The following is a 16,876-nucleotide window of genomic DNA, read 5'->3' on the forward strand; positions in this document are numbered from 1 at the left end:
CGTGGATACCACAGATGAAAGCCTAAAAAAACGACAGCCTTTCAAAACCTAAAATTTGAAATATAATCATATCGTTCCCTTTAATTCTCTTCCCCTTCAGCAGAATAAGCACGTGTCTCAGAGAGCAGCCGCCAGGGCTGCGGGTCCCTTCCAACTCAGGACAGTCTATGACTCTATGATCATTTCCATGGAAGAACCGGACCAGGGGATTCACACATGCTGGGGAGAAGGATCAATAAATAGTGAGTAATCCCCAAAAGCTTCAACCTGTCTCAGGAACCTTAATCCGATCCCTTTCTTTGTACCTTAAGCAGATTATATCAAGCTAAGAAAAAAGGAGAAAAACTATCTTTCTTCCCTGGCCCAAAAAACTGCCTCCCCAAATGCCAGCCCATTCCTCCCCTGCCAAGGGCACGGGGCAGGAATCGTGCCCAAAGGCGCTCGGGAAGGGCTCTGCTCCAGGGCAGCACCCACAGCTCCACACCCTTATTTTCTCCTCTGACACAGAGGAACTTTGCTGGTGAACAGCTGGCACCTCGGATGACAGCACTGTGAAATTAAGCATCGACGAGGAGAAATAAAGATCAGCAAATGGATTTTTTTACACTGTATTCCTATAGTGCAGCGATCCTGTAAATCAGCCACGCAATGAGACATAATAAAGATCTATAGATTTATCTGCCATTCTGCTCCCTGCCAACTGCCTCTGCTCTGGCAGCTCGAGTGATCCAGCAGAACATACAAATCCGTGCCTCATTTCTGACCATTCCAGGCCCTCCTCAGCACCAAGGGTCCAGAGCATCCTTGTGCTAAAGCTGACGGGTTGATTCAGGGGCCTAGAATGTATTCTGGGGGGCGAGCTGAGGCTGAGACCCATGTTCCCAGTGGGCTGGGAGAAGCACAGGAGAGCTTTCTTCTCTCCTGTGCTCTTTTCTAAGCAAAAGACAGGCTTGAGGCCACTGCTGCCACCGCAGGTCGCTAAGGCAGACAGCCGAGCATCACACACCACACCGCAGTCAATACCAAGGCTTAATGCACCCGCTCTGCCTATAAAAAAAGACTCCATCTGCAAGACTATGAACAAGACAGCGACAGCGGATAACTTTAAATTCTAATTTATCCTGGGGACTCTCCCTGCCATCATCACCACCACCAGTGCAAAGCATAAATTCTAGCAGCTGACGGTGAGGGGGGTGGCTGGTCGATGCCATCACTCATTGTTTAGAATCACAGAATCACTGAGGTTGGAAAAGACCTCTAAGCTCATCCCGTCCAACTGTCAGCCCATCCCCGCTGTGCCTGCTAAACCATGGCCCAAAAGGCGATGGCCACACACTTTTTGAACCTCTCAAGAAATGGAGACTCCACCACTGCCCTGGGCAGCCTCTGGCAGGGCTTCACCTCTTTCAGGGAAGAAATTGTTCCTGATATCCAACCTAAACCTCCCGTGGCAAACCTTGAGGCGATTTCCTCTCATCCTATCATTTCTTACTTGGAGCAGAGCCCAGCACCCACCTCACCACATCCTTTCCTGGAGCTGCAGAGAGAGATGAGGTCTCCCCTCAGCCTCCTCTTCTCCAGACTAAACAGCCCCAGGGCCTGCAGCTGCTCCCAAAACCCCTGGGCTCCAGCTCCTTCCCCAGCTCCATTCCCTTCTCTGGACGTGCTCCAGCCCCTCAATGTCCTTCTTGGAATGAGGGGCCCAAAACTGAACCCAGGATTCGAGGTGCAGCCTCCCCAGTGCCAAGTGCGGGAGGCGATCCCTTCCCTGCTCCTGCTGGCCACACTGTGGCTGATCCAAGGCAAGATGCCATCAGCCTCCTTGGCCACCTGGGCCACTGCTGGCTGTTTGGAGTGTGTCACAGTGGTGTCCCAGGAAAGCAGAGCACAGGGTGATGAGACATCACCTGCTTACGCCGGTGTGGTGGTGAAGGGAGCGTTTCCACGGCACATGGAGGATGCGCTGTGCCATGCGGAGAGGGATGGGCATTCGATACAGGCACCCCAGCCCTCTGCAACATTAAGCCCTTGCTGCGGGTTGATCTCAGGTGGCTGCCAGGCCCCCACCCTGCCACCCTCTCGCTCTTCTCCTCCACAGGATGCGGGGAGAAAAGAAGATGAAAAAGCTCATGGGTTGAGACTTTATCCCTGCCGCTTCCCCAGCAGCATAGGAGTGAGACCCTGCAGCACCCCCGCCAACCCCAACACCGTTACTCACTGGTGCAGGCAGCTGCTGGCAGGTCGAAATCTGCGCGGTAGTAGCCGTTGCGGCACGTGCAGACTGGCGAGGCCTCAGCAGTGGAGCGGCTGTTGGAGGGGCACGGCATGCAGACACCTGTGCCCTGGCTGGCCTTGAACGTCCCCACTGGGCAGGCTGAGAGAGAAAAGAGAGCAAAGAGGTTACCTTGGAGATGAGCCCAACAGCCACCTCCCCACAACCTCCTTTCAGGAGCTACAGACAGCGATGAGGTCTCCCCTCAGTCTTCTCCAGGCTAAACAGCCCCAGTCCCTCAGCTGCTCCCAGAACCGAGAACCAGAGAAAAGGGTGCTGAACAATTCCAGGGCAGATTGAAAGCAAGTCCTGTCTTTGGAACTGGGCAGAAAGAAGATAAGGATGGAATGGAAGGAAGGGAAGGGAGAAAGAGAGTTGACACAGGAACGCTTCAGACCTGAATCAGATCTCAACAGGGCAGCACCTTCCTGTGAAGCCAGAACAGCCAAAATTTTCTGCACTGGCCATGAATTATTTCTGGACCCACTAGAAAAACACGGCAATCACACAGGAATGATAGAGCAACACCAGGCAGAGGAAGGGAGCTTCATTCCCCACCACCCCTCCCCAGCAGGACCCACGGGGACAGAGACACACAGGGGCATCACAGTGCTCCCCTTCTGCTGATTTGAAACGTCCCTTTCCACCACCCCATGGCACGGCCTGGGTCTCACATCTCTTTTTCCATGCAAAATTTGAACATTTCATGAAGTTGATGCACTGACCACGACAGTGTCTCCACGGGTCCATCCCATTAACTCCCACAGCCCGGGGCCAGGGTTAATAACCTTCCTGGCCTTCAGCCTTCAAGTTCATTCAAGCAGGAAACAGCAACTAATTCATAATGAGAACACGCTCCCGTTATCGTTACAGCAAGACTTTAATTAGTGATGGGGGCAGGTTTCATTAGCCAAGTGTGTCGCTGCTCTGCAGCTAGCGGGTGAAGATGACAAGGATGGGGTTCCTTGTTCCTGCCCCACCCCACCAGTCATCTCCAACAGCTGATGAACGGATCCTCATCCATCCTTGAGGTCTACCAAGATCCTTGGCTGACCCCTATGAAACCAAAGGCTGCAGAAGGGAACACCTCCCTTATGGCACATGGACCGGAGGCACCAGACCTCCAACCTGGTCCACCAAGCAGCCAGAGGGAGACAGGTCATGGCCTCACACACGCGATGGTCCCACCTCTGTTTGGTTCCCAGCTCCGTCCCTGTGATGCTGTCACCTCTAAGGAATGGCTCTGCAAAGAAACACCCTAAGTGTCTCATAAACACAGAGATGATTGAGATAATGGAAAGTGCCTCTTAGCCCCTGTCTGCTGCATCAGGATATGAGGCATCTCCTAGCAGCCATGGAAAGGAAATTAATAGAAGCAAGCAGGAGTAACCACTTTGATGCAATTTCCTTGGGAGATAGTGGACCACCTAATCTTTATTGGAGCCCTTTAACCTGTCATTCAAAACTCATGAAGGCCTCTTGCTCACACAGCCTTTCCAGATATTAAAAGATGATAAAAAAGGATAAATCAAAACAATATTTTACAATTTTATTATGCAGGGGATTTTTCCCCTGCCTGAGGCACACAACCAGCTACGACAAACCATCGCTTTCCAACGGCATCAACAGCCAAGTGGGGACGCAGCATCCCAGGGGGGACCAGCCACATCTCATACTGCCCTTCCTCCTTCCCATGGCGGGAGGACCGCGGTGCCCTCTGCATCTGACCATGGCCAACCCCCCTGAGGCCTTTTATGGAAGCACTTAGGGCCAAGACCCCCCATCTCATGTAGACAGTTGGACACCACAGGTCATCATGCACTGCAGGATACCATGTGGGCATATGAGAGCTTGAGGGGGAACTCCAGGATGCCAAAGCACAAAGTAGCTGGATGCAGACCCTTCCCTGAGCCACGCTCACCGCCCTGTGCCCTATAACACCGCCACCAAGCACAGAGTTACACCAGACATGCAAGGCAGGAGACACAACCACATGTGGACACCAAGACTTAGAGGTAGATCACCATTTCTTCCCTTCTCCCTTCCCTCCAGCACCTCCCCAGGACATCCCAGCAGCACCGTGCCCCTGCCGGCAAGTGTTAGCATCCATGAGATACGGGATGGGTGATTTGTGGGCTCTGCACCTGGAGAACGTGTTCAGAAACACACCTGAAACGTTTTGGGCTCTTTGGAGGAGCAAGAAGGAGAGTGGCACCAGGGAACAGCCAGCTGGGATTTGATGGAAGGGCATGGGAGAGGGAGGGAGGAGGAAGAGAGAGATGCAGCGCTACAAACACACCTCAGTTTTAAGCATGGCGGGTCGGCTGAAGGGGTTTGTTAATTTTTAATTGCAATTAATACGCAATGCTTTGTCAATACACCTGAACAAAGCACACCCTGCAACCCAGTGTCCTCAAGTTTCTATTATCGCTGTGCTTATCTGTAAATTCCTATAATCTGCTGGCATGTAGCTCTTAATTGTTATTATTACCAATTAGCTTTTCTCTCCTGTAATTACACTGTGCCTGCCTAACGTCTCCCGCAGCTTCAGGAGACGATGATGCTTTCTCCTTCCTCCCAAAGCTGCCGTGGGCTGCAGTCCTCACCACTCTCGCTGCTGCCCACACCTCCACTCTTTTTGGGGGAGCTGAACTGTGAACCTCACACCAAAGACAGAGCCAAATGCCCCCGAGCTCCTGCAATGCTGTGGTGGGATTTATAGAGACTCACACATCATGGAATCCACAATCCTTCAGATGGCAAACACGCAGCCTGGTGCCTCAGACGAGCACAAGAGGAGGCCCTGCCTAGCTTTCATAGACTCATAGAATGGTTTGGGTTGGAAAATATCTTTAAGATCATCAAGTCCAACCATCGATCCCTCTCCGCCAGGTCTGTCACCAGACCATTTCCCCAAGTAGGACGTCTACTTGGCTTGTACCCTCCAGGGATGGCAGCTCAACCAGTGCCCGGGGCAGCCACTTTCAATGCTTGACAACCCTTTCAGTAAAGAAATTCCTCCTAATACCCAACCTAAAAACCCCAGCACATCCTGAGGCCCTTTCCCCTGTCCTGTCACTGGCTACCAGGGAGAAGAGCCCAGCACCCACCTCACTACAACCTCCTTTCCAGGAGCTGCAGAGAGCGACGAGGTCTCCCCTCAGCCTCCTCTTCTCCAGACTGAACAGCCCGAGGTCGCTCAGCCGCTCCTCACAAGGCTTGTGCTCTAAACCCTTCCACAGCTTTGTTGCCCTTCTCTGGACACACTCCAGCATCTCGATGTCCTTCTTGTAGTGAGGGGCCCAAAACCGAACGCTCTGAACCTTTCCTCCACAAAGAGGCTCCTCTGCAGGTGCCCAGGCTGCGGTACAGTCTGCATCTCTTCAGCCTGGAGAAGAATTAATTGATTGTTGATTATGTGGGCTGGATAAGATTAATGATGTGCTTAACTATCCATTTCCTTGCTTTTGAGCACTAGTGTGTGTTTGCAAATGATGAGGCACAAAAGCTGGCCGTGCCGCTCAGCACCATCAGCACCTGCCGGGGCGCACGTGCCCCGCTCTGTGGCCCAAAGCCGTCAGCAGCTCCATCATCCTGCCCGAACACCGGGAACGCTGAGCATCCCAGGCAGCGAGGGCCAGGGCTTGCCAGCACGACCCCTGCCCGGGGCTGACGCAAGCTCGAATGCAAGGTTCTAGTGGTGAGACCTCATCACTGGAGGCTGAGGGGGAACAGAATCATAAAATAGAATCATAGATGGGTTTGGGTGGAAGGGACCTCAAAGCCCATCCAGTCCCACCCCTGCCATGGGCAGGGACACCTCCCACTGGATCAGGGGCTCCAAGCCCCATCCAACCTGGCCTGGAACCCCTCCAGGGATGGGGCAGCCACCCCTGCTCTGGGCAACCTGGGCCAGGGCCTCCCCACCCTCACAGAAAAACATTTCTCCCTAAGATCTCATCTCAATCCCCCCTCTTTCAGCTCAAAACCGTTCTCCCTCGTCCTGTCCCTGCACTCCCTTATCAAAAGCCCCTCCCCAGCTTTCCTGGAGCCCCTTTCAGCACGGGAAACTGCTCTAAGGTCTCCCCGGAACCTTCTTGTCTCCAGGCTGTACACCCCAACTCTCTCAGCCTGTCCTCATACAAGAGGTGCTCCAGCCCTCGGATCATCTCCGTGGCCTCCCCTGGACTCACAAGTCTCTCCTGCCTGAAGGGTGATGCCAGGGGTGGCAGCCAATTTGCAGCGCCCCACAGAGCCAGATGACGCTGGCGCTCTCCCAGCCAGAGCAGCCCCTCTTACACCACCAAAGGGCTGGGGGGGATACGGCCACATCTCACCCAGCAAACACCACTGACCCACCACCACTGCCCCTCCTCGCTCTGCAGCTGGAACGGGGTGGGATGAATTACTGAAGCAGCAGCGGCACAGAGCATCACTGCGAGGCTTTTTGGTGCTGAGAACCTCACATATCTCACTCCCTTATTTTGTGGGTGCCCGGGGGTCCTAGAAAAAGCCCGAGCTAAGCGAGATATCTCTGCGCAGCCACTCCTGCTCCTGCCCAGGGCAAGCACCATCAACAGAGCAGACGCTCAGCGGAAGGGGTGCAGGCGTGGGGGTGCCCAAGCATTTTGTTCTTCCCACTAAACCCTTTCGGTTAGCACCTGGCACTTGCACTTTTTAATTACTCTCTCAGGGAAGCTTTAGTCAAAAAAACAACAAAGAAGAAACAAAGGAAGAAAGGGAATCTCTCCTCTGTATTCACTCATTCTAAGGCTCTTTACTTATCAGGTTTTAAAACAGGAGCTTCTGCAAATAATTACAGGCTTCAGCTCACAGCTCCCCACCTTCCCCACCGACCTCCACCAGCACTCATCACAGCTCCTTTCATGCTGTCTCATCATTCCCATACCCTCAATGTCCCCATCAGGGCAGAGCCAACACCATTTGCCAGATTTTCCCTAATTCATGAGTTTTGGGGTTTTCTGTTTGGGTCCAGCGCCTTTGTGGGGCAAACTCAGCATCTTGAAGCACATCCACGCACATGCACGTGGTGACACCAGCACAGCAGGTGAGGAAAAACTGGGTTAGAAGTAATGGTGCTGCACAAGTCAATACCCTCAAGCAAGCCAGAGGTGCGGAGAGGACTATGATGTGCAAAGGCACTGGAAAAGCCTGAATAATCCAGCCTTGCTCCAAAAAGATGTGTGGCTGGTGCCTACCAGCCCCCATAGGAGACAGCCAGCACAGAAGGAGCCCTGTTGGGTTTGAGGACACCACGGGCCATGAACAAAGGAGGAACCTCAGCAGATTGCACCCAACATCCTGCCGGGAAAGGATTCAAAGCCATTTCCCCGCTTTTGGCAAATGACAATTATTCCCTTAAAAAAAGAAATGGCTCCTAAAACTGACACTTTCTGCATGAGGCTCACGATTTCGGATGAAACCTAAAAGAAGAGAACTGGTGCTTGCGACATACCCCTTGTACATTTTGCAGACTCCTTGGACACAAAACAGATCTTAAAGCACATAAAAAAAAAAACCCCACCAAAATAGTCCCTCAATTTTTCAGCCTTCCAATGGAAATTTTCGGATTAGCCACAGTTTGGGGTATTTTAGCGGTGAGGCAGATCTCCACCCAGTCCTGCTGCCCCTACGCGCAGCCTGCACGCCGGCTAGGAAGCCCTCCCAGATGCTTTCAGCTGAAAGACACTATCTAGGCAAATAAACGCCCACACAAAGTCGTGTGCTATAGAAAAACGATATTTAGTGGCTGATGTGATTACAGGGGCAGATGCTCCGGCAGCTGCCGGCTCCGCTCCTGCTCCCCTTCCCCGGCAGGCAGAGCCAGGGACCAGTGGCAGCGGGTGCCCCCGGACACACACCCCGGGCTGACAGGCTGTAGCACAACCCATGCTTTTGGGTTTCGATCCCTCTGATGTGATGATGACACCAAGGACGCAGGCTGCAGTTTGGGGGAAAAACCAGCAGAATCAGGCAAGCCGTCACCCGTAGGCTGCTGATCCCTGTCAGGGCCACCATCTCCCCATCTTCAAAGGGCGGCGAGGGTGCTGCCTTCCCACCCCGCTTTCATCTCCCTCGTTATCCTCTCAGCAAACATCCAAGCAGGGAGCGGGCGCCTGTTGCCGGAGCTTTAATTGCATCCCTACTCGCTGCTCTCCCGTCATCCCTCCCTCCCCTCCTGCAACTGTGTTGGGAAGGAGGCAGGGAGCTTGTTTTGTGGGGGCGTTTCCACCCTTTTCTACTTTGTAATGATCCGAGTCCCTTTTATATCAAGCCAAGGGCCTCTCCTGAGCACCTCAGCCCTGGCAAGGCCACAGCGAGTTCAGCAGGCGATGCTGGGGGCCACGCTGCCCTCCGTGAGGCATCTGCAAATTAATCCCGAGAGGTCTGTGTGCGCAGAGCAACGCCAGAGGAGGGATGCGGGGTACCCATCGCACACACCCTGCCTTGCAGACTGTGCCGAGAAGGCAGGTGGGGAGCAGACCCAGACCTGAAATACCTCACAGCCACCAAATCTCCTTTGTTGCATCCAGTCCTCCAGCAGGTGAGGAGCACGACCCAGAGCAGGAAAGGCATCCCCTGCCCCAAAGCATCATCGGACGGACAGACAGACGGATGCTTGCTCCTCTGGACAGGAATCTCAGCAGAAGCCCCTGAGCAACGCCAGAAAATACAGGTAGCCTGGGGATGGTATGCCCTGACAAAGCCCTGTCCAGTGAGAGACAAAACCTCATCTTGGTGCAATCCTCACCAGTTTTGCAGCCAAATGCAGGAATTTTCACAGTTTTGGATCACCTGGAGCTACTTCTGCCCTGGAGTTGGGTGCTCATCCAACCTAATTACACCCAGCGCCCACCTAGCTGAGCTGCGTTCCTGTATTTCAGTGCTGTACAGGCAGAAAGTCATGAGATAAACATGAGCTTCCCAGCATCTGGGTCCGCATCCCGCGGGCGACGAGCTGCATCCCTCGCCAGCGCACCAAGGACAGAGGCCCCGGCTCCTCTTGATGCAGACGGTTAATTAACACAGCCCTTCACCTCTGGAGGAATGGGTTTAGATCCGCCTTGGGACACATGCAAATTAAAGTCAGCAGCTTCTCAGTCCAGCCTGCCATGGTTTATTCATGGAGGAAAAGTAAAATTCAATGTGGTTTTCCCTTCTCAGGTCTTTTTTTTTTTTTTTTTTTTTTGCTGCTCTTCTTCTCATTGATGTAAAATGAATTGAAGTAGGAAGGTGCAGGGCAGGATTTTCAAGGTGCGTGTAGGTCAGGCAGCCACATGAGGCCAATTAGAGGCAATGGGGTGTGGGTGCATCCGCATTTGCCTCTCCCAGAATCCCATTCCTCATCAGCCAAGGATCTTCTCCCCTGCAGTAAGTCGAGACCAAGCCACCTGTGCGTGGCCGCAAGCAAAACACCACCAACGCTCACCCAACAGAAGCGTTCTCCTCCAGGAAAGCAGATTTGGGAAAATTAAGGATCTCTGGGTGCAGAAGAGCTTTGACACCAACGGTTATCATGGCCCCAAATACTGAGCTTTAGTGTGGAGCAGGGCACAGACGCAGCCGGTTCGGGCTCCCATGTGCCCTGCCGCTCGCTGCCAGCAGCTCTCTTCTTCCCAACAGGTCCACACTTGCACATTTAATGCTGACTCTGGGCTTGACTTTCTCTGTTTTTCATGGTTGGGGGGATTTTGAAGGGCTAAAGGCAAAATCTGTCCCAGATCCATTTGTTGGATGAGAAAGGGGAGAGCACACACGCCCTGGGCAGACGGCGCCACGGGGCTGCCAGCTCGCCGAAGAGCAGGGAAACTCACTTCGCTCTCCAAAACACATGACAAGGGCGGGGAATCCAACGCTTCTCAAGGTCACTTTTGCAAATCACTTCTCCGGCTTGGGTTTTGCTCCACTTTTGCAGTTTCCATGGGCTGAGGCAGCCTGATCTCACACCGTGGCTCCCCTGCTGCCGGCAGCTTCCCTGCCTTGCCATAAACCAGCCATCAAAATAATGATCACAGAATCACTAGGTTGGAAAAGACCCACAGAATCATCGAATCCAACCATTCCTATCAATCACTAAACCATGCCACTCAGCACCTCATTCACCAGTCTTTTAAACACCTCTAGGGATTGTGACTCAACCCCCTCCCTGGGCAGCCTCTGCCAGGGCCCAATAACCTTTTCTGTGAAAATTCTTTTTCTGATGTCCAGGATGATGCCCAACCTTCTGCTGAAATCCAGGGTGAAACACAGCCGGTGGGCACGTGGCACAGCTCATGGACACCTCTCACTGCATTTCCATTTCTCTTCAGTATTTCAGCTCTTCCCACTGGGAATTAAAAGCACCTCTATGGAGAAGAGGAGGGAGGCACTGCAGATCGGTACCCAGCACTGCAACATCACCACCACCAAACCTCCTGATGAGTCTGGCGCAAATGCCTGGGGAGATCAAGACTCAAGCCAGGACTCATGTCCCAAAACCACAAGCCCCTATAGACGCTCTACTCCTACCACAGGCACCAGGCTTCATACAAAAGTCATGAAGCGAGACTATTTCCTCTGTGAACGGCAGCAGTGTGGGACTCCAGGTGTCGATGGACACAGACTGGAACTCTTATGGAAGAGCCGATACTTTTGTGTATCACTTAACCCAGCACACGGCGTTCACCCCTCAACGCTGCGTGAGCTATCGAGCCAACTAATGAGCAGGAAAGCCAGCTGCCACAGGAACTATGCTCAATCTTGGAGAGCAGCTCTCGCCCAAAGCAGAGGTGCTGGCACGCGCAGTAGTTCGAAGCCCCCTTAAAATGACGTATCTTTGCTTCACAATTGGCAGAGCCCCCCACCCCGAGGATTTCAGGAACCACCGATGTCACTGCATAACTGCCTGGGCTCCCCAAAGCACAAACCTCTCCTGGTTGGGACGCAAACATCTCCCATTCCTAATAGGAACTAATTAAGCACCTTTTCCTCCTTTGCCAGCTCACACCACACAGTATCCCCTCCATCTAGAGAGCATCAAGTGCTTATTAATTACATTTGAAGTGGTTCCTCATTAATGCTGATGCCACAAAAGGATGAGTCACGCCAGGATGGGGCTAAGGGAGAGCTTCAGCCACTGGGCTGTGCTTGTGCTACCAGCACGAGGATGCCGGCATGAGCAGGGACATGCGGACACGTGGCACAGCTTCCTTGCGTCCATGCCACAGCACCGAGGAACATCATGCCTTGGGTTGCACTGGGGTGTGGTGGGATGGCCAATCATACAATCACAGAATGGGTTGGGTTTGAAGGGACCTAAAGCCCATCCGGTTCCACCCCCCTGCAGGGACACCTCCCACGGGATCAGGGGCTCCAAGCCCCATCCAACCTGGCCTTGAACCCCTCCAGGGATGGGGCAGCCACCCCTGTTCTGGGCAACCTGGGCCAGGGCCTCCCCACCCTCACAGAAAACATTTCTGCCTAAGATCTAACCCACCCATCCCACCAGAGATGAGCCTTAGTGGCCACAGTCGGGCTGACCACTTACAGACCATGCCTAGGAATTGATTCAGCATGGAAGGATGGATCTGACATGAGAGGATGGATTTAGCAACGGGAAGACAGAGTCAGCAAGGGGAAGATGGATTCAGCAAGGGGAGGACGTCCTGACCGAGGTGCAACGGCTCTCCCACATCCCTCATCCACCCCAAGAGCCCTATGCATGGAATTAATTAGAAAAGTAATTAAGACAGCTCCCCAATGAATATTCATGGAGGAACAAGCCATAATTACTATTCCTTGGAAAAAAACGACTTCTTACCCCGATGAGGAGAGGGAGAGAAGAGGAATAGGAGAGGGAGAGAAGAGGAATAGGAGAGGGAGAGAAGAGGAATAGGAGAGGGAGAGAAGAGGAATGGGAGAGGGGAACCACAGCACGGACCAGGGGACCAGCTGCACCGGCTGCTCCTGCCTTCACGTCTACCTGCCCGTGCACAGCCCCAGCAAACTGCCTCCATCAGCTCAGGCAGGCCTGAGCAACATGCTCCCTTCCCACTCCTGGGGGAGGCATTTTCAGCAGCATTTCCCACAGTCAGGAGCAATTTCCTATTATTTCTGTAAACGAGCATCATTTATGCATATTTTGAGCCATTTCCCTCTCTTCGGCAACACCTCCTCTCCTACCCTCAGCAGCTGAACAGCAGCCGCTGCCATCACCTTGCCCTGCTCACACCAGCCACTCTTATCAGCCCTAATCTCCTGCAGCCAGAAAACACCTGAAGAGCAATTCCTGCAGGTTTTACCTATCTCCCTTCCTCTCATTTATTTTTCCCTGTCCACACTCTCTCACTCTCTGCTCTTTTCTTAACACTTTCCCTGCCCAAACTGCTCACTTCAGGCACCTTTTCCTAGGAAGCTGCTGGCTGTCCCCACCTCGCTGCCCGACTCCACAACCCCTCCGACACAGCAGCTGCTCCCTGGGTGAGGTTCCCCTTGGAGACCCAGCTAAGGGAACATCAGCTCCCTCTTCATCTAAGTTTGCACGTCTTAATTTGAGGCACCTACAACTGAAAATTTAGTCTGGTTTGACGCTCCATGGATCATTTCTCGGCCGTGTGTCTGCTGCTCTGGCTGAAGACGGATGGATTTTCCCATGGCTCCTCAGCGCTCCTCCAAGCCCTGCTTAAGTGCGCAAGCGATGCTTTGATTTAATCACCACACTCCTGCTCTCAACGCATCCTCTGAGACACAAGACACCAGGCGTGACAAATGACCACTCTTAACACACTCGGAGCTAACACCCACGGCACCGCTCCATTTGTCACCGTCCGGATACAGAACAACCCCAGCAGCAGAACCAGGGCTTTGGAGAGGGTAGAAAATGAAAACCTCGGTAATCCAGGCTGACTGGCTTTATTATTCCTCACCCTGGTGGGCTCCATCCCCCTCTGCACACACTCGCAGCGCCCCAGGCCCTGGGTGGCAAGTCCAGCCCGCGCCAAGCTCCTCTGATGGCCAAGTGAAAGCAGCATGAGATGCAGGAGAGCAACTTGTTCCACTTGGTCCATGGCTCTTTCATGGCATGTATTGACACGATGGGTCTTTACTCATGAAACATCACCAGCAAAGGCCTGTTTCCCAGAGCAGAGGCGGCAGGAGACCTACAAAGCCCAAGTGCAACCTCAGGGCACGGCTCCCAGAAGATGCCCTCACAAGGAGAGTGCGGATGAGTTATGTCATGGCTCGGGGGTGAGGAGAAAAGTCTGTTTTGTTATATTGTATATTACTCTCCTGCTGGGCGAGATGCTGGTGCCCAGAGGTCTCACCATGGGCTGGACGGTGCAGCACAGCCCCAAGCAAGGGCAAGATTCCCATCGTTTCAGCCAGCACCGCCAAACAGCACCAGCTGGAGCTGTTCCCAAAAGAGCTCTCTCATGACTTTTAAAAACAAAACAAAATAAAAAGGAAAAAGTTCTAGAAAGGCTTTAAAACCCCCAGGGCTGAGTCACTGGGTTTGCCAGGTGCTGGCCATTTGCAAACAAGGGTGGGAACAATACGAGAGCCGGACACGGGCCGGATCCTGCGCTTCCTCAGGGCTCTCCCATTGTCCAGGAGAACAATCCCAACTCCGCCAGAGAGCAAAGGGCCTTGGCCAGGAGGGCAGTGGGGCGAGAGCCGAGTCCGCTGTGCCGGGGTGAGCGGGTGAGGCTGGGAAAGCCGAGGGGGTTTTGCAGCCCCACTGCTGCGGGGATGCTGGCGGACCCATGGCCATCACAGCCCCACCAGCGCACCCAGAGCCTCCCACCCCAACATCCCCACAAAGATGAGCCTCCCCAAGCACTTCAGTGACCGCAGAAAGTTTCCTAGGCCATTAACAAGCCAAGGGTGTGGAAGCAGATTTACGCCCCCATTTCTAAACAGGGTCAGGAAAAGAACCTTGGGCAGGGGAGAATATCAGTGGGGGATTTGTCTTCCTCTTTTAAAACTGGAATCAATAAAATACTCAAAAGTTCCCATCATGGGGGCTAGAATTACACAAAAAGCCCACGGTACAATTTGAAGAGGAAAAAAATATGATATGCAAAAAACAAAGCCCTCCATGAGAGCTCAGGTGCCTGCGCCCTCCAAGGCCACATCCAGCCCCCGGTCAGCCCTTCCCCAGCGCCCTGTCCAGGTTCCTCCTCCTTCATTTCCCCCATGGAGGACTCTGGATCGCAAGGGTGACCCAGATCCCACGCAGGATTTGGGTCCCCGAGACACCCTGCCAGCAGCAGCCAGGACAGATGGTTCTTCCCCGTCCCCGCACCCGGGGAAAGCAAGGGGCTGAATCCACCAGAGGAACGTTTGGGCTAATAATGTCTAATTAAGAGTTCCATTACAACCCATCACACATCAGAAAAAAAAAATCTAACAAGGTTTTCCTGGGTATTTTCCTTGCAAAATTATTACTGAGGTTAATGGATGCCTTCATTAAGGCATAATTTAAGAAAAATGACACTTTTTTCTTTATCTTTCTCAGTTTTTTAGAGGAACAGTGATTCAAACATCTCCTCCGCAGCACGGCCCTGGGAAAACTGGGCTGCCTGTTCCACCCAGTGGTGGAAGCAGGAGAAAGCAAAGCCCCTCAACAAAGGGGAGCATCCTCCACCCCTGCATCCCCCAGCATCCCTGCCTGGATTCGGGAAGAGCAGGGACAGCTGCCGCTTCCCAGTGCAGCCCAGCAGGGAGAACGGCTTGGGCTGACGCAGGATGCAAGAGAGGGTAGGAAACTTGATATTGAGCAAAAAAAGAGGAAAAGGCTCATTGGAAGCAGTAGGAGGCTTGTGGCTCAGCTAAACTTGGAACAAAACACCCCCCATGATGTCTCCGCTGCTGTTAGGTGTGGAAAGCGCTCCGGCTGCAAAGATGCTCTCACTTTGGTCTAAAACCAGTTTTTCTGATGGCCAGAGTCTCCCCAAGCCCAAGGGTGGAAGGTGGCCGGCTGCATGGATGCTCTCACTTTGGTCTAGAAGCAGGGTTTTTGACAGTCACTGTCTGCCAGGCGCTGAAGTGCTAGGGAGCAGAGGTGGAGCGGTGCATGGGGAGGAGACCCACACGCTGCCCAGCCAACTCGCTGCAGGATGCTGAACAGAAGGAGCACTCAAAACCCTATGACCAAACCCGCAGAGAAACATTTTCCCTGCAGAGCCACCTAAAACACCGTGAGCTGCAGCCGCAGAGACTCCCTTGCACCCAAGCTGCCTGGCAGGCATCCCACCAGCACATCAACTGCATGTCCTCAGGTGCAGGTCGAGAGGGAAAGGGCTGCTAACAAACTCTTAGACCTCACCCTGTGCTCTGGAAAGAGCCCAAGGAAGCACAGATGGGTTTTAAGCTCAACTATTTAAGACCATACGCAGGAGTGGTCCATGGGTGTTGATGTACCTGCACCTCTCGGGGATGCTGCCAGCCCTGCTGGCACCCTGCCCCAGGACTGGGACAGGTGCCATTCCACCCCAGGGGACACCGGGCACCCCTCTGCCAGCCCCCTCGCCACCAGCCGCTGCAACACCCACAGCCACAAAACCAGAGGTGGGGAGAGGGAAGCTCTTCCCAGCAAGGTGGGATGCCTCAGCCCGGTGAAACCAAACCCAAGGGCAGGCAGAAGGAGAGACGTGCAGGGAAAGCACTTTCTTTTCACCTCCTTGTCTTGTTTTAGAGGAGAAAGTGTTCAAAAAGGGACCACTCACAGGTTGGGCAAGCTTGAATAAGATGCTGGAGAGGAAGTTGTAAGGAGGCAAGAGGCAGTGGGGTTGGCACAGAGGACGGAACAGATGCTTCCCAGCCACGGGAAAGTATATGGACCGGCAGCGTGTGAAAATATAGAAAAATAAAACCACCCTACAAAGCCAAAAAGGGCTTTTCTGCAGCCCCTGGTGTGCTCAGCCTAACCCAGGCATCGGGAGGCTGCCACAAGGCTGCAGCGCCCTGGGACAGGTGCACCCCAAGTGCTGGGGAGCAGGGCCCCACGTCCCCACGCCACCACAAGGCAGCCCACAGCCTCCTGTGCCGCCGTTCACCCATGGGTCAAACCCAGCATCACCTTCATCACCCAAGAACATCTCTCCTGGGTGCCCCAACACAGCTCAGGGCACTGAGCTGGACGGCAGCACGGGGTAAAGGCAGGCAAAGGCACAGCCAGGGAGACCAAACCGACCCCACGCTCAGCACAAGCACCAACTTGATTGGAAAAACCTGCCGTTTCCCTTATTTTGCTAGCAAATTATTCCGTTGCTAATTACAAAATGTTCATAATTATTATAAAACCAACAACAACAAAAAAATCACTTTACAAATCCTATGCTCTGCTGTTGTTCCCAGCCTTCTGCGATGGATAAACAGAGGAAATCGATAACCAGCACCAGGGCTGCTCAGAGGGAGGGGAGGATACCAGGGGACGGGCGTGAGGACACTCACTCCTTGACATTCAACCAGTGGGACGTGTTCTCCTCGTGCCCCTTCCCCAAACCCAGCCCTCCACGCAGGAGGCAGAAGGGAAGCAAGAGCACAGAAAGGAGACAAAGAAACCAAAGGGAAGAAGGAGGCCAAACCAAACCCCAGCGCAGC

The 16,876-nt window shown here is 53.5% G+C and overlaps 1 protein-coding gene across 2 annotated transcripts in view; it reads right to left on the reverse strand.

Annotated features, from left to right (window-relative positions):
• The window catches only part of EPHB1 (EPH receptor B1), a 75,063-nt gene that overhangs the window by 25,546 nt on the left and 32,641 nt on the right, over positions 1 to 16,876 (reverse strand). For both annotated transcript variants that reach the window (XR_011338081.1, XM_069864713.1), the window contains exon 4: positions 2,219 to 2,374. Coding sequence is in view for 1 of the 2 variants with exons in the window: in XM_069864713.1 (XP_069720814.1) it covers positions 2,219 to 2,374 (156 nt within the window). In the remaining variant the exon portion in view is untranslated. The remainder of the gene's footprint in view (positions 1 to 2,218; positions 2,375 to 16,876) is intronic.

Source organism: Phaenicophaeus curvirostris, chromosome 10 (genome assembly GCF_032191515.1).
Source record: "Phaenicophaeus curvirostris isolate KB17595 chromosome 10, BPBGC_Pcur_1.0, whole genome shotgun sequence".
NCBI lineage: Eukaryota > Metazoa > Chordata > Aves > Cuculiformes > Cuculidae > Phaenicophaeus > Phaenicophaeus curvirostris.